We start from the raw sequence: 18,618 nt of genomic DNA, 5'->3' as shown, positions 1-18,618 counted from the left end.
CCCTTTTATCCCTCTGTCTCCTACCTCTCAAGCAATTTCCATACCAAGTCAAAAGTCTTCCTCCAATTCCGTCCGCTCTTACTTTTGCTAATAATCTTTTGTGTGGAACCTTATCAAATGCCTTCTGGTAGTTCATATAGACAACATCTGTAGCATCTCCGTTGTCTGTCTTATTAGTGATCTCCTCAAAAATTCAACATGATTAGTCAGACATTACTTACCTTTAACAAAGCCATGCTGGCTCTCTCTGATCAGCTCATATTTGTCCAAGATGTCAGCCGTGGCTCAGTGGTAGCACTCTCGCCCCTGAATCAGATGATTGTGGGTTCAAGTCCCGCTTCAGAGACTTGAGCACATAATCCAGACTGACACCTCAGTGCAGTACTGAGGGAGCGCTGCACTGTCGGAGGTGCCGTCTTTCGGATGAGACGTTAAACCAATGCCCTCTCAGCTGGACATAAAAGATTTCATGGCAATATTTCAAAGAAGTGCAGGGGAGTTCTCCCTGAGTGTCCTGGACAATATTTACCCCTCAACCAATATTACTAAAACAGATTATCTGGTCATTATCACATTGACGTGTATAGGATCTTGCTGTGCACAAATTAGCTGCCGCATTTCCTATAGTAACTATACTTCAAAGAAGTATTTCATTGGCTGTAAAGTACTTTTATAACAAAAACGAAAGTTCAAATATAATATAAATGCAGGATATTAGTCCTTTCTTCCTTTCTCTGACTCAGTTGGTAGCACACTCGCCTCTGAGTCAGAAAGTTGTGGGTTCAGGTCCCACTCCAGGAACTTGACCACATAAAGCTAGGCTGACACTCCAGTGCAGTGCTGAGGGAGTGCTGCACTTTCAGATGAGACATTAAACCGAGGGCCTGTCTGCCCTCTCAGGTGGATGTAAAAGATCCCATGGCACTATTTCGAAGAAGAACAGGGCAGTTATCCCCAGTGTCCTGGCCAATATTTATCCCTCAACCAACATAACAAAAACAGATTATCCAGTCATTATCACACTGGGACCTTGTGTGCAAATTGGCTGCCGTGTTTCCTACATTACAACAGTGACTGTACTTCATTGGCTGTAAAGCGCTTTGAGACGTCTGGTGGTCGTGAAAGGCACTATATAAATGAAATGCAAGTCTTTCTTTCTTTCTTTCTCAGTCACTCTAACCCTAATGACAGAATCTAGTAGCTTCCCCACAACTGATGTTAAGCTGACAGGTCTGGAGTTATCTGGTTTCTCTCTCCCACCCTTCTTAAATTATGGAGTGTCATTAGCAATTTTGCAGCTTAACGGCATAATTCCAGATTCTAGAGAACTTTGAAAGACAATGGGGGAAAAATTCAGTTGTTTTGCGCCTACCGTTAGTGCCCCGCAGCACTGCGCCGCCGGTGATGACGTCATCGCTGTGCACAGCACCCCGCTCACGCCCCTGCTGCGATCTTTGGTAGCGCCCGCTGACTTACCGCTGGACGCTATCTCCGACGGGGTCAGGGGGGCCTATCTGCGGCTGGGGCGGCGCTATTTAAATGCGAGTTGCTGGCCGCCTGCCAGCACCTGCCTCCGCTCCCGTCCCCGGCCTCCTGACGCCGCCCCCCCCCCCCCATGAAGTGCCGGCTGCACTCCATGGCCTAGAAATTCAGTTGGGCGCCGTTTGGGGCGCCAAGCTCGCCTGGGCGCCGGAATTACCGCTGCGAGCGGAGCCACTTGCGCCATCCCAATATTCAGTTTCTGCGCCCCAAACGGAAGCGGGCCGCTACTCGAGGCTCCACGCGCCCCACTTGGGGCGTTCACCCTGAATATCGCCGCGCTAAGGGCCACAGCGCCACACGCTGCGGCGTGGCACGCTGCGGTACTGCAGGCCCTCCTCCCACTGTTAAGGGGAGGTGCCTGAAACAGCGCGATCCCCACTCGCGAGTGCTGGCAAATGAGCCCGGCACCAAGGAGAAGTGCCGGGCTCTCGGGAAACAGCCGGCAATGCCGCGGGGGGGGGGGTGGGGGGGGTGTTTTAGGAGGCCGGGGACGGAGGTGCTGGCAGGCGGCCGCCGAAAAAGCGGCCGCCCCACACCTCCACCTTAACTTGCGCCACTACCGCCACAGGTAGGCCCTGTGAACCGGTCGCGATTTGCGACCGACGTTAAAGAGGCGGGCGCGACCAAATATGGTGATCGGGGCGGGAGCGGGGCGCTGCGCACACCGATGACGTCATCGGTGGCGGCGCAGCGCTACAGGCTAACGCCGCCATTAGCGCCCCGCTAAATATCGCGGGAGGTGTGGCCAGTGGCGCTAAAGCCACTAAGTGCCCTCTTTGGGCGCTAACTGGTGGCGCAGCCCACTGAATTTCTAGGTCCATGAGCCTGGCACTTCTCTTCAGTGCTGGGCTTTTTTGCCGGCACTCCGATCCCTGGAGGCCCAACTGGGCCCCGGGTTGTGCTGCGCAATGCCCCTCCCCTTTAAGAAGGGGAGGAACATCTGCAATACCGCGGCGCGACACGCGCTGCGGCACGTAGCGCTGCGATACGTAGCGCTGCGATATTCCCTCACAGCGCCCCACGAGGGAGGCAGGGCGCTTCCAATAGCGACCCGCTTCCCTCTTGGGGCGCTACCACTCAATTTTGGCTGCGGGGGCACTAATTTTTGCAGGGCGCTAAAAGTGCCTGAAACCTCCCCCCCCCCCGCAAGAAAAGGTCAAGAAATGGCTAAAATACAATTACATTTATATTACTATGTTCTTTAAATAAACTTACATATACTTACTGCCTGCCACCCTGAATGAGCTGTCCACATGTACATAATTAAGAATCGATGTACTACGTGCCAGGAAATAGTGTGCAGGACATTTGTGCCTCCAATTTAATGTTAAATTCTACCCTATGTAAACTTGAGGTCATCCAAAACTCGGCTGCCCGTGTCCTAACTTGCACCAAGTTCCGATTACCCATCACCCCTGTGCTCGCTGACCTACATTGGTTCCCGGTTAAGCAACGCCTCGATTTCAAAATTCTCATCCTTCTTTTCAAATCCCTCCATGGCCTCACCCCTTCCCATCTCTGTAATCTCCTTCAGTCCCACAATCCCCCCCAAGATATCTGCGCTCCTCTAATTCTTCCCTCTTGAGCATCCCTGATTATAATCACTCAACCATTAGTGGCCGTGCCTTCTGTTGCCTAGGCCCCAAGCTCTGGAATTCCCTCCCTAAAGCTCTCCACCTCTCTACCTCTCTTTCCTCCTTTAAGACGTTCCTTAAAACCTACCTCTTTGACCAAGCTTTTGGTCACCTGCCCTAATTTATCTTATGTGGCTCGGTGTCAATTTTTTTGCCTTATAACACTCCTGTGAAGCACCTTGGGAAGTTTTACTACGTTAAAGGTGCTATATAAATATAAGTTGTTGTTGTTGTAAAATAAAACAACTGCCCATTTTAGACACGTTCTTGCTGCACATGATTTCAATGCCTGCAGAAATGTTTATGTTGCATGGAGTGGGTGGAGATCACCCACCAACTTTCCAATTGGCTTCACTTGTTTTACTACGAAGGTATGAGGATGGAGTTGGCTATGATAGATTGGGGAGCTTCATTAAAAGGCATGACGGTGGATAGGCAATGGCTAACATTTAAGGAACGAATGCATGAATTGCAACAGTTATACATTCCTTTCTGGTGCAAAAACACAAAAGGAAAAGTGGCCCAACCATGGCTAACAAAAGAAATTAAGGATAGTATTAGATCCAAAGAGGAGTCATATAAAGTTGCTAGAAAAAGTAGCAAGCCTGAGGATTGGGAGCAGTTTAGAATTCAGCAAAAAAGGACCAAGAGATTGATTAAGAGGGGAAAAATAGAGTATGAGAGTAAATTTGCAAGGAACATAAAAGCAGATTGTAAAAGCTTCTACAAGTATGTAAAAAGAAAAAGATTAGTGAAGACAAATGTAGGTCCCTTACAGTCAGAAACGGGAGAATTTATAATGGGGAACAAGGAAATGGCAGAATAATTAAACAAATACTTTGGTTCTGTCTTCACGGTAGAGGACACAAATAACTTCCCAGAAATGCTAAGGAACCAAGGGTCTAGTGAGAAGGAGGAATTAAAGGAAATTAGTATTAGTAAAAAAAATAGTGCTGGAGAAATTAATGGGACTGAAAGCTGATAAATCCCCAGGGCCTGATAATCTGCATCCCAGAGTACTAAAAGAGGTAGCCATGGAAATAATGGATGCATTGGTTGTCATCTTCCAAAATTCTATAGATTATGGAACAGTTCCTGCAGATTGGAGGGTGGCAAATGTAACCCCACTATTTAAAAAAGGCGGGAGAGAGAAAACAGGGAACTACAGACCGGTTAGCCTAACATCAGTAGTAGGGAAAATGCTAGAGTCTATTATAAAGGATGTGATAACAGGACACTTAGAAAATATCAACAGGATTAGACAAAGTCAACATGGATTTATGAAAGGGAAATCGTGTTTGACAAACCTACTGGAGTTTTTTGAGGATGTAACTGGTAGAATAGATAAGGGCAAACCAGTGGATGTGGTGTATTTGGATTTTCAGAAGGCCTTTGATAAAGTCCCACATAAGAGGTTAGTGTGCAAAATTAAAGCACATGGGATTGGGGGTAATATACTGGCATGGATTGAAAATTAGTTAACAGACAGGAAACAGAGAGTAGGAATAAATGGGTCTTTTTCGGGGTGGCAGGCGGTGACTAGTGGGGTACCGCAGGGATCAGTGCTTGGGCCCCAGCTATTCACAATATATATCAATGATTTGGATGAGGGAACCAAATGTAATATTTCCAAGTTTTGAGGAGGATGCAATGAGCCTTCAAGGCGATTTAGACAAGTTGAGTGAGTGGGCAAATACATGGCAGATGCAGTATAACATGGATAAATGTGAAGTTATCCACTTCAGTAGGAAAAACAGAAAGGCAGAGTATTATTTAAATGGTGATAGATTGGGAAAATGTTGATGTGCAAAGGGACCTGGGTGTCCTTGTACACCAGTCACTGAAAGCAAACATGCAGGTGCAGCAAGCAGTTAGGAAGGCAAATGGTATGCTGGCCTTCATTGCAAGAGGATTTGAGTACAGGAGCAAGGATGTCTTACTACAGTTATACAGAGCCTTGGTGAGACCACACCTGGAGTACTGTGTGCAGTTTTGGTCTCCTTACCTAAGAAAGGATATACTTGCCATAGAGGAAGTGCAGCGAAGGTTCACCAGACTGATTCCTGGGATGGCAGGACTGTCGTATGAGGAGAGATTGGGTCGACTAGGCCTGTATTCACTATAGAGTTTAGAAGAATGAGAGGAGATCTCATTGAAACGTATAAAATTCTGACAGATCTAGACAGACTGGATGCAGGGAGGATGTTTCCCCTGGCTGGGGGGTCTAGAACGAGAAGTCACAGTCTCAGGATATGGGATGGGACATTTAAGACTGAGATGAGGAGAAATTTCTTCACTCAGAGGGTGATGAACCTGTGGAATTCTCTACCACAGAAGGCTGTGGAGGCCAAGTCACTGAATATATTTAAGAAGGAGATAGATAGATTTCTAGACACAAAAGGCATCAAGGGGTATGGGGAGAGAGCAGGAATATGGTATTGAGATAGAGGATCAGCCAAGATCATATTGAATGGCAGAGCAGGCTCAAAGGGCCGAGTGGCCTACTCCTGCTCCTATTTTTCTATGTTTCTATGTTTATGGACGTAAATTCACTGGGGGAAAAATTCAGTTGGTTTGCGCCTCCCGTTAGCGCCTTAAGAGGGCGCTAATGGGGCGCAAAGCATCTAGCGCCCATGCGCGACGATGTTTGCGCCGCTCACGAAATTAACTGGACATTTTGCGGCGGCGATTAAACACTACCGCCAGCAGATCGTGACATCAGTCGAGCGTGCAATGCTCCGGTAGCGCCCCAGACCAGATATTGAGTGGCGCCCCCTGTCTTACCGCCTGCTGCTAGCAACGACAGGTTGAGGGGAGCGTTTTGCAGTTGGGAAGGGACTAGGGGAGCGCTATTTAAAGGCGACCGCTTCCTGCCTTTTTTTGTCAGCGAAATTTTTGCACCACGCTTTCTGAGTGAGAGAGAGAGACTACAGGAGATATTCAAAGCTGTGTTGAGGAGTTTTGGGTACTGAGCAGCACTTTGCAGGTTCTTTCTGACTTGATCTTCCTTGCTTCGATTTAAAAGCGAATATGGGGGCTGCACTCTGAGCTCTTTCCCTGGGCCTCTCCTTTGTTCTTTCCAACAGATTTGATGTACAGGTCCCTCCAGGCCGAGATTCAAGGCTGCAATGAGCAGGGTGTGGATGGAGAGCAAGATCGACCCTCCCCTTTTAGAACTGGCCGGTGCCATTGTATCTGTGTTCCATTGATGACTGATATCACATGAGCTTCGCCAGTGCTCTGAGGTAGCGCCTCGCTCCTCAGCCTTTGCACCTTAAGACAGGTATGTAGCACCTGATTTAGTGCTCCAATCACCTGGGGCGATAAAAGCCAAGTTTGCAGTCGGAGGCGATAATTGCGCCACAAATGGGGCGATACTGAATTTCTCCCCCACTGGACTTGATCAGAAAATCCAAAATCTTGTGTTTCGTTAATAATGTGGCATTTACTTTTATAAAGCACCGGTTGAACTTTTATGGCTCATGGGTAGCCTGAGACACAGGTCAGGAAGCGGAGCAATCGTTGGGTAAGCAAAATTCACTAGGCATCTAAATTAGTGTGACTTGCCCAGTATTTTATCATCATCATTTGATCTGCACTACTGTTTTCTTTCTTTCATCAGAAACACTGCACTATTCCTACCGTAACAAGTTATTCCCTCACTATAGTAAAAAAAACTTTCATTTTCCCAATAATAGTGTCATCTTAAGTGTTTTTATATGTTACTAATAGATTTTTCTATCCATGACCTGATTCATTTTGTGCTGTTGTTGACCAGCATTTTCCTCTTTAGTATTCTGATCCCTACCCATGTTCTTTCACAGCTCAAGCTCCGAAGGAGGGGCACTTGAAAAGATTTTGCATTTCAGTGCTGTGGTGAACAGCGCGGCTCATTATTAAACACTAGTGAAGCTCTTGCTGCCAGCGGTCTCACATGTATAGAATTCTGGAAAACATTGCAATTCCACATGCATAGGTGCCAGGAAAACTTCATAACTGTACACGGGTGGAGGCTGGGAAAACATCAAAATCATACAAGTGCATGTTAAAGACAGCTGTGAAGAGGCACGGAAAACATCACAACCCAAGATCCAGCTCAAGGATTGAAGCCCTGGGAATAGAGCTTTAGGTTTTTAAGAGAGGGGAATCTGTGGGAGAAAAGTGATTGGAAGTATTGAAGAAAGGATTGGTAAGTTTTGTGATTTTTTTTTTCCAGAATTGTTGACTTTGTTTTGAGTGTGTGTTATGTGCTGTAAATTTAAAATTTTATTTTTATGTTTAAGGGTAAGTAGTAGGATGGATATGACTTTTTTTTCATCAGGGATTCCTTTATTTGAATAATATTTTTTTGAGAGATAGAGAAGTGCACTGTGTGTGTTTGTAAGTGTTTACTTTAAGTGTTTTTGGGTTTTACATTGACTAAAAAGCATGCTTTGTGCCCCAAAGGTACATTGAGTGTTCCCCCTATGAACATACCAGTCACTTTTCCATACCCTCCATTTATGTCATACATGTGCCAGATACAAATTTTTAAATTATATATTAGCAGACCTTCCATGGCGTTACCTCACAGTAAGTCAGGTGATGTGCCGTTCCATAAAGACTAGACTGTTATATCGTGCAATGCAGTGTTGTGTTGCTAAGATGGAGCTGTGTCTTTTTAAGGTTAAAAGTCAAATTGACCTGAGGCTGTACTTACTTAATTAGCAGGATTAATGTAAGGAATGCTAATATGCCCAAAAGCAAATGGTGTGATCTGCAACCTGGTACACAAGTCTCTAGGAAAAAAATAGCTAAAAGCCTTGGTCCTGGTGATGGAGATGCAATTTGGGGCAGGACCTGGATCTGTGGGTTTCCGCCCCTTGCATCTTCCACTCTAAAATGCACAGTGGAAGCCTTACAGTTTTGGCGTATGGTATAAAGATGATCTAAGGCAGACTACCACCAAGTCTCCGTAAGCATCTCACTTTACTGCAGTTGAGTAAGGTAGTCGTCTCGCAACCACACCATTAACAACGTACACAGCTTAGTCCTTTTAATTCAAAGTCATTAATGCAAATTATCTGTTAATTTGAAAAGAAATTGAGCATAAAAAACATAAATGCTGTTTCACTTAAGTTGCTTAACTCAAATGACTGAATAATTTGATTTTTTTGTGCAAAAAACAGCGTTGAATTATGGCGTTTTAGGAGAAGTGTGGATTTTTCATTTGTTAGACCAATGAGTCAGCACAAAATCTTTTCCCCCTAAAAGCCTTGGAGTTGAATCTGGTGAAGATTGAGGGGTCTTTGGTTTGGTGGCTGTATGGATTGTGTGTGGAATTAGTTCAGGCAGTCTTGACCTAGTTCGTTGAGTCCACAGAACAATATTATCCTTAACTTGGCACAAGTTGCCAATAAAGGGTAAATTCAGAAGTCCTGTGCTAGGTTCAAGTGTGGGTCAGTGAACGGGAGATACATTGTTGAAGCCCTATCTTCGAACTAGGCTTCCTTCGCGCACTGCTCCCTGTTGGGAGCACACGGTTGGCAATCTCACTCAGATAGGTGGTAAGGATGCCTGGTGCGGGAAGTGGAAACAAAAAGCACACTGACACAGTATGGGAGGAGGCTGCTTTGATTTTGATGTAAGGGTACATTACTGGGACAGATTAGAGAGAGCCTTTATTTGCATCTAATTCATGGTACACTTCACCTGGAAGTGCTTTATTGCTGGCACTGGATTTTAAAAGTGAAAACAAAATCCTTCCCCTTTCCCCAGCACTGACATTCTTTAAGTGATTAGCACAACATTTAAAACATTCCCACACTTATCTGCAACTCCTCCTTTTCTTTACTTTTTGAGTGAAAGGATTTTAAAAGATACAGATAGAGAGAAAATTTAGACAATATTAATATCTTTTTTAAATATTTGGATTGCATGAAAGTTATAAAACATAAATAACTGTTATCCAAGGCCGGTACAGTTTGTGCCTTCCCCTAACACCAAAACAATGTTTTGCTGTGTTTTCCTCTCATTTGGTAATTGAAAACCTTTCAGACTCTTTCAGTCCGTCCCCCAACTTCCCTGACTCATGAGTAGCACAGCCACGTCTGAAAGCTGCTCATTGTTTCAATTAAACTCTGCTGGTCTCCTGAAGGAAACACATTTACTCAGCCTGCAAACTTTTACAGTTGAGATCCGAAAGATTTTACAGGTAAGATTTTTTCTAAAATTTCTATTAGATAAGGTTTCTAAATGCTCTGCCTTTTATAATTCAACCCCTCCAGAAATCCTATTTGCTTGCTGTGGTCTGTGTTGAACAGAGCTGCAAAGCAACCACTCCACTGCGCTCTGCCTCTGTCATAGAACTGAACAATATTTAATAACACAAATTAACACAATGTAATATTTCAATTTACACACAGCTACTCTAAGAACTGTTCAAATATCTTCCATGCCAGTACAAAGACAGAAGCACCGTTATTTATTTAAATAAATTGTTTTTCCACTGACTGTAGCAGAAGCATGATAAATGTGATTTGTCTTCATCTCCTGCTGACTTTTGATTCTAATATCTTGTTACAACACATTGGGAGAGACATTGGGGCCTATTATTAAAATCTATCTTCTATTCTGAAAAGGATACATTCCACCCATATATAATCTGGTGGATCTGTATGACTTTTTGAGGGCAGGACATTTTCCAAGGTCAAAATTCCCAAAACAGGATAATAGAATGTAAAACATAATTCAAAACAGTTCTCTTTCATGGGTCGGAGCTTCTAGGTATGTAATGAAAAGGATTCCTTTGGCTCGTGTGAGATCCAGATTATAGAAACATAGAAACATAGAAGATAGGAGCAGGAGTAGGCCATTCGGCCCCTCGAGCCTGTTCCGCCATTTAATGAGATCATGGCTGATCATCCAAATTCGGTACTCTGTCCCTGCTTTCTCCCCATATTCCTTGATCCCTTTAGCCTTATGTGGAATGTGGAACATCAAGCTGGCTGGCCTGTCACAAAATATCCTGTATAGATCTACCACCAGGCTGAAGGCCAAATACCAAATGTAGAAACTCTGAGGCTTGAGACAATAACTGCTGGACAGTGGGATCTGGAGGCGGAGTATATGAATGAGCACATCTAATATCCAATGTTTGGTGCCCAATTTGATTGGATTGAAGAGGGGCAAGAATTTCCACATCTTAACTGGTTCAGTAGACTATGGTGTGTGCCTATACCATCATCAAGAGAAAAGTGATGATGGACTCACACAGTCTGTGGTGAGCGGTGCCACCCATAATGTCATTTAGGAGGAGTTTTTTGATACTAGTGAGGGTTAAATCTTGTGCTTTTTAGTTGTCTAAAAACGAACTAGTGGCTATTTTCCTTGGTCAGTGGGGGGTGGGGAGCGAGAATGGTGGGGGAGGAGACAAATGGGGTTTCTTGACGTTAAATTAGCTCCAAGAAGACCTGCCCAGCATTAGGACATTGGAACTGAGCTAGTAATCTAATACCATCAGGCAGATCCACAGAATTCCAGGCAGCTGTTGATAATTGAATAGCCAGCTTTGTTAATTGATATGATTTGGAAAGACCAGGATGAATAGACCTATCACTGGGGATGGCATTCTTCCCATTTGGCTCCAGATAGGATCATCTTAACTTAAAATGCCACCGCCACCTTCTCAAGGGCAACTAGGGATGGACAATAAATACTGGCCTTGCCAGCGATGCCCACATGTGAGAATGAATGTTTAAAAGAGTAACAGGAAGCTTCCAGTGCCTTATGCTAGTAAGCTGCACAGTTTTCACTGGTTAAAGTCCAGTCGTACACCCTCAAACCCTTGGAAGCCTTGGCTCTTACCAAGCTGCAGTTCTCTGGGCTTAAGCAAGTAATGTCTACCCTTATGGGGAGAGATGTGCATGCCATATTGGATAAACAAGAACTGAACTTGACTGAATTTCTCAACAGTTTTTTGGGGTGGTGGGGGGAGTGGGTGTGGGAGTGGTGTTGGGATCAACCCCTGTGGCCAAAGTCTCTTTCATGTTATGGGCTGTGTGACAAGTTTTGGATCTGTCTTGAATATTGACGTAATAAAACTCACTACACACTTGGTTTGAGCATAAAGCAAGGCTTTAATCAACTTGTTTCAGAACATGGAGGTCTGGTTGTACTTCACTAGTTCCTTGTCTTACAAAATGTCCCTAGCAAGCTGGGGCCGACGCCTGAGTATTTATACTCCTTGGACGGCGCCACCAGCTAGCCGTCCAGCGTTATTTCACAAGTAGTTTCTTGATGAATGATGAGATTTATAACAAATATTATCTCAGGTGCATCGGTGTTGGTCACCCCCTTAAGTGGTCCAAGTGCCATACGTTCAGGAGTGTGCCTGGATTGCTCAATATCTAATTATACAATGGCCCAGAAATTCGGGTCGGGGGCTTCCCGCGGGTGCAAGCCCCCGACCTGCACTTACCTTGCGCGCCGGCAGTTGAGCTGTAGGGCCCCGTGGAATTCCGCTCCGGGGCCCGGCCCAGCCTTGCGTGTCCCAGGGGCGTAGTTAGTGCGATGCGTCCCCTGGGATCACGTGAGCCATGGGCAGCCAATCGGAGGAGGGAAAAGCCCATTCATAAGATTGACAGGAAGACCTGTCTAAACTTATGAATACTACGGGCCTCAAAATAGCATTAAACTTTCAAATAAATTTTAAAAAATCACACTTTTTCAATAAACTACAAATTACATTAAATAACTATTTTAAACAATAATTTTAATTTTTGAAAAAAATAATTTTATGAAAAAACAGGGCTAAAAATAAACTTACCTTGCTTTAAAGTATTTAAAAATAATAAACCTGCGGAAAAAATGTTTTAATTTTAATTAATTGACCACTTACCTTGTAAAAAGCAGGCCTTACGCCTGCTTTTTAAATGTGTAAATCCTACAGGCTTAACCTTGCGTGAAAACCTGCCAAAAAAACCTAAGTTCAAAGCGCACACGCAGCCTCCCCTGCGCGCGCGTTTGACCTCTGAACCCCTTCATTCAGAGGATCGGAAGTGCCGGTGTCCCGCGCATGTGCAGTGCATGCAGGAAACCCGCACTTCCATTCGGCCTACGGGTGAGTACCCCGTGCGTACTCACCCATGGAGAGCCGAGTTTCTGGGCAATAGCTTAATTCAGGGTTGTAACAATAGGGCTCCACAGTGATCTGAACTGAATTTCATCACCAGTAAGTTCCAGGGAGGTTCTCCTGATCTCCCATTGTTATTTTGGTGGAAGATTGGTGGAAACACTGGAGAAACAGCTTGAATCGCCATCTACGCCTTTTCTCCAAGGTTTCTGTCAATCTTACACCAAAGCTATGGTGGGAGATTGGGAGAACTTTGCAGAAATTCTACCTCGTATGTCTTTTGCCTGTGCCCTCATGTGCACTTCTCTGATCTTTTTGAAGATGGGCCAGAAACATTTGGTGACATGACTCCAGATATAAATCATTAAACTGCTTTATTTCACAGCAAGTGGATATCAAAGCAAATTCAACATACGGTGTTCACATAAATAGAATTGTCCTCCTGACTATCGGTGAGAATATTTGAGGGTACAGTAACCAAGTGGTTGGACTAGCAACCTGGAGGTTGTGAGTTCATATCCCACCATTGCAAGTTGTGAAATTAAATTCAATAGTAATTTGTGGGCTAGCACCAGAAAATGACCATGAAAGCTGCTGGATTGTTATAAAAATCCACCTGGTTCAGTAATGTCCTTCAGGGAAAGGAATCTGTAATCCCTACCTGTTCTGGCCTATACGTGACTCCAGTCACACACTATCTGGTTGACTGATAATGCCCGAATAGCAACTAGGAATGGACAATAAATATTGCTTTGCCACCATCCTCAAATCCCAAGGAAACAAATTAAAAAAAAATCTTAGACTAGGTAACGAATTTCTTAATGTCCCTGGACAACCTGGCTAATGAGGTTGGAATAAGAGAATGGCCTGTAATTCACTGCAACGGTGATATTGGTGATAAATTCCCTAAGTTAGATCGTTGTGCTCCCTGATCCTCCAGTGGCGAATAATTAGTATACGTTGCAGGGAGTCGATCGGGAGTGGCGCGACCGATGTTTGTTATATCTCCAAAGTACTGAGGCCCAACACAGAATGGAACAACAGGTTATTTAACAGGAATGCGTTTAGGAGCAACGGCTTATAGAATGTCCAGATCGGGTTGAATTTGATTGATGAGTTTGTACTGAAACAGTATAAGTATATAAATTGTTGTTAAGAAGGGACCTGTATGCAGGGGTTGTCTCCCTAACTGCATGTGATCCCGAGCCTGGCGCTAACTTTTCCAGCTTTCTAAATTAAGCACCCCGAATGGGGTGATACCGAATTTCTCGCCCCTAATGTATTACTTAATTGAGGTTTAAGATTTCAATGAGCTTCCTAGAACAAGTTAGGCAACCTGCTAACCGATTAAATGTTTTAATGATTTTTAGCCCTCCAGTACCATTATGTAATGATCTAAGTGCCTGTAGTAGCAGCAAAGTAGGTTGCAGTAGGGGATCATAGAATCATAGAATCATACAGCACAGAAGGAGGCCCATTGTGCCTGTGTGGCTCTTTGGTAGAGCTATCTAAATAATCCCACGGCCCTGCTCTTTCCCCGTAGCCCTGTAATTTTTTTCCTTTCACGTATTTATCCAATTCTCTTTTGGGTGTTACTATTGAATCTGCCCTTCAGGCAGTGCATTCCAGATCACAACAACTCACTGTGTAAAAAAAATGTTTCTTCATGTCACCTCTGGTTCTCCTGCCAATCACCTTAAATTTGTGTCCTCTGGTTACTGAACCTTCTGCCACCAGAAACAGTTCCTCTTTATTTACTCTATCAAAACCATTCATGATTTTGAACACCTCCATCAAATCTCCTCTTAACCTTCTCTGCTCTAAGGAGAACAACCCCAGCTTCTCCAGTCTCACTACATAACTGAAGTCCCTCATCCCTGGTACAATTCCAGTAAATCTCTCCTGCACCCTCTCCAAGGCCTTGACATCCTTCCTAAAGTGTGGTGCCCAGAATTGAACACAATACTCCAGCTGAGGCCTAACCAGTATTTTATAAAGTTTAGCATAAACTCCTTGCTTTTGTACTCTAGTCCTCTAGTAATAAAGCCAAGGATCCCATATGTTTTTTTTAACAGCCTTCTCAACTTGTCCTGCTACCTTCAAAGATTTATGTAGATACACCCCCAGGGCTCTCTGTTCCTGCAGCCCCTTTAAAACTGTACCATTTAGTTCATATTGCCTCTCCTCATTCTGCTGACCAAAATATATCACTTCATACTTTTCTGTTGAATTTCATCTGCCATGTGTCTGCCCATTTTACCAGTCTGTCTATGTCCTCCTGAAGTCTGTTACTACCCTCCTCATTGTTTACTACATTTTTGAGTTTTGTATCATCTGCAAACTTTGAAATTATGCCCTGTCCACCCAAGTCCAGGTCATTAATTTATATCAGAACGAGCAGTGGTCCTAATACCAACCCCTGGGGAACACTACTGTATACTTTCCTCCAGTCTGAAAAACAACCGTTCACCACTACTCTCTGCTTTCTGTCACCTAGCCAATTTATTATCCATACTGCCAGTGTCCCTTTAATCCCATGGGCTTTAATTTTGCTAACAAGTCTATTATGTGGTACTTTGTCAAATACCTTTTGGAAGTCCGTATACACAACATCAACCGCACTACCTTCATCAACCTTCTCCATTACTTCATCAAAGAACTCAATCAAGTTAGTCAAGCATGATTTGCTTTTAACAAATCCGTGCCGACTTTCATTTATTAGCACATACTTTTCTAAGTGCCAATTAATTTTGTCTTGGATTAATGTCTCTAAAAGTTTCCCCACATTAGGCTGACTGGCCTGTAGTTGCCAGGTTTATCCCTCTCCTCTTTTTTAAATGGGGGCGTAACATTTGCAATCCTCCAGTCCTCTGGCACCGCCCCCATATCCAAGGAGGATTGGAAGATTATGGCCAGAGCCTCCACAATTTCCACCCTTAGTTCCCTCAGTAACCTTGGATGCATCCCGTCCAGACCAGGTGACTTTTTTTACTTTGAGGAATGTCAACTTTTTAAGTATCTCCTCTTTATCTATTTTTATCCTATCCAATATCGCTACTGCCTCCTCCTTTATTGCTACATTGGCAGCATCCTCTCTCTAGTGAAGACAGATGCAAAATACTAATTTAGTACCTCAGTTATACCCTTTGCCTCCACAAGAAGATCTCCTTTTTGGTCCTTAATTGACCCCACCCTTCCTTTGACTTCTTCTTCTTCTACCCTTTTACTATTTACATGTTTATAACTGACTTTTGGGTTCCCTTTTATGTTAGCCCCTAATCTAATCTCATTCTCTCTTTGCCCCTCTTATTCCCTTTTTTAGATCTCCTCTGTACTTTCTATATTCAGCTTGGTTCTCTGCTGTATTATGAACCTTACATTTGTCATAGTCCTCCTTTTTCTGTCCCAGTTTAACCTCTATATCTTTAGTCATCCAAGGAGCTCTAGTTTTGGATGCCCTTCCTTTTCCCCTCATGGGAATGTGTCTATTCTGTACCTGAACCATCTCCTCTTTGAAGGCCTCCCATTGTTCAATTACTGTTTTTGTCTACCAATTTTTGATTCTAATCCACCTGGGCCAGATCCCTTTTCAACTCACTGAAGTTAGCCCTCCTCCAGTTAAATATTTTTATGCTTGATTGTACCTTGCCCTGATCCATAACTATTCTAAACCTGATGATATTATGATCACTGTTTCCCAAATGCTCTCCCCTGGAACACACTCCATTTGCCCTACTTCATTCCCCAGAACTAAACCCAGCAGTTCTTCCTTCCTCGTTGGGCTGGAAACATACTGATCAAGAAAGTTCTCTTGTACATATTTCAGGAATTCCTCCCTCTCTTTGCCCTTTACACTGTTACTACCCCAGTCTATATTAAGATAATTGAAGTCCCCCATAATCACAACTCTGTAGTTGTTGCCTGAAAATTTGCTCCTCTTTCTCCTTACCACTGATTGGTGGTCTACAGAATACAGACAGTAGCATAATAGCTCCTCTATTGTTCCTCAATTCTAACCAAATAGACTCTGTCTTTGACCCATCAACCACATCATCCGTCTCCAGTGATATAATGGTTTCTTTTGATCAATACTGCTACCCCACTCCTTATTTTCTTTCCGTCTCTCTCCTGAATTCCTTGTAGCCAGGAATATTAAGTTCCCAATCCTCCCCTTCCTTGAGCCAGTATTGCCACGATATCATAGTCCCATGCAGCAACTTATGCCTGCAGCTCACCAACCTTATTTACCACGCTCCGTGCATTTATGTACATGCGCTCCAAACCCATCTTAGACTGCATCGCATTTGCCCCCTGTCTGAGCCCTCTTATTTCTGACCTATTCTTTAGTGCTATTTGCCTCTCCCTGTCCTCTGTGCACCTTGTTTCTCCTCTCTAATGTTTCATCTTGGTGCCCAGCCACTTGCCAAATTAGGTTAAACCCTTCCCCACAGTACTAGTTAACCTTTCCAGGAGCACATTGATCCCAGCTCTGTTGAGATGCAACCCTTCCACCTTGAACAGGTTTCTTGTGCCCCAGAACTGGTCCCAATGCCCCAGAATCTGAAGCCCTCCCTCCTGCACCATTTCTCCAGCCAAGTGTTAACCTGTTTTATCCTACTATTCCTATACTCACTAGCATGTGGGACAGGGAGTAATCCAGAGAATACTACCTTTGAGGTCCTGTTTTTTAGATTACTATTAGATAAATGTTCATGCACTGTTATTCTGTTAACTAAATCTGGCTCATTACTCATTACTAAATCTAACATGGCTTTGTTGGTTCTAGGACATATTGTTGCAGAAAACTATCCTGAACACACTCAAGAAATTCACTACCTTTCTGATATGAGCTAGTCTGCTTACCCAATCTATATGAAAGTTAAAATCCCCCCATTAAAACCACTCTGCCTTTGCTACACGCTTGTCTAATTGCTGCATTTATACAATCTAGCACTTCACAGCTGCTACCAGGGGGCCTATACACATCTCCCACTACAGTCTTAAATCCTTTCCTATTTTTTAATTCTACCCATAAAGCCTCCACTGCCCGCTTAACTCTCATTATATCCTCTCTCATCATTGAAGTGATTTCATTCTTAATCACTAAGGCTATTCCTCCCCCTCTGCCATTTTCCCCATCTTCCCTGTAGAACTTATAACCTGGTATATTTAGCTCCCAGTCCTGACCGTCTTGCAGCCATGTCTCAGTAATGGCTACCATGTCATATCCTCCAAGTGAATTTGCGCCTGCAGTTCATTCAGTTTGATCCTTATACTCCGTGTGTTTGTATAAAGAACAACTATTTGGGCCACACACCCTAATCGGTCCTGCTGCTCTAATGTTTTAATCACGCATTTCTTCTTTCTCTCTCCTGGTTTAATTACTTTACATATTTTAGTTTTCCCTTTACCTGTAGTGCCTTAAGCACAATTTCTGACTATTACTCTACTCTCTTCCCTTTTGTTTGTTTTGGAACTATTATTTATACTACCTTTTCCACCCGAGCTCTCTCTCTCCCCCCCCCCACCATTTACTAGTTTAAAGTCCTTGTGACTGCCCGATTTATCGTTTCCGCTAGGACCCTAGTCCCAGACTAGTTCAGGTGGGGCCCATCCCAAAGGTACAGTTCCTTCCTGTCCCAATACTGGTGCCAGCGCCCCATGAAATGGAACCCCTCTTTCCCACACCACTCTGCCAGCCATGTGTTCATCTCTCTAATCTGATTATCCCTACACCAACATGCATGTGGCTCAGGTAATAATTCAGAGATTACAACCCTTGAGGTCCTGTTCTTTAATTTAGCTCCTAGCTCCTGGTACTCTCCAAACAGGCCCTCTTGGCTACTCATTCCTATGTTGTTGGTCCTAACATGGACCACAATGACTGGATCCTCCCCCTCTCTGTCCAATATCCTTTCAAGTCAGTTCAAGATGTCCCTCACCCTGGCAACAGGTAGGCAACATACCATGTGGGTCTCTTGATCTTGCTTACAAAGGATTGTATCTGTCCTCCTAATTATTGAATCCCCATACAGCTACTGCATTACGCTTCCTCTCCTCCTCCCTGCTTTGGACAGCCTCCTGCTCCAAGGTGCTATGGTCAGCATTCTGGCTGTCCTTCCGACAGTCTTTATCCTTATCCTCACAGGTAGCAAATACACTGTGCCTGTTGGAAAGGATCAGTTTCTGCAGATCTTTGTTCTCTATATCACTTGGGTTCCCCTTACTCTGTACACTATTGGTCACACAAACCCCATTCTGATCCTGCACCATTCTGCAGAGTGTGGCCGAGGTCTGAAGCAAACTGTCCAGATACTCCTCCCCCTCCCT

General features: G+C 44.1%; 1 protein-coding gene across 2 annotated transcripts in view; it reads left to right on the top strand.

Moving 5' to 3' along the window:
• The first annotated feature begins 5,682 nt into the window (after positions 1 to 5,682).
• Positions 5,683 to 18,618, top strand: part of chst6 (carbohydrate sulfotransferase 6) — a 99,161-nt gene continuing 86,225 nt past the window's right edge. Inside the window, exon 1 of one of the 2 annotated variants that reach the window (XM_085991709.1) lies at positions 5,683 to 7,365. Coding sequence is in view for 1 of the 2 variants with exons in the window: in XM_085991710.1 (XP_085847836.1) it covers positions 9,247 to 9,369 (123 nt within the window). In the remaining variant the exon portion in view is untranslated. Of the gene's footprint in view, positions 7,366 to 7,416; positions 9,370 to 18,618 lie in introns of those variants that run through there. The other variant, XM_085991710.1, reaches the window with a different exon arrangement.

This window comes from Somniosus microcephalus, chromosome 6 (assembly GCF_052327205.1).
Source record: "Somniosus microcephalus isolate GS21.2 chromosome 6, FLI_Smic_1.0, whole genome shotgun sequence".
Classification (NCBI taxonomy): Eukaryota; Metazoa; Chordata; class Chondrichthyes; order Squaliformes; family Somniosidae; genus Somniosus; species Somniosus microcephalus.
The sequence above is the reverse complement of the archived record's forward strand: the minus strand, read 5'-3'. Positions and strand labels throughout refer to the sequence as shown.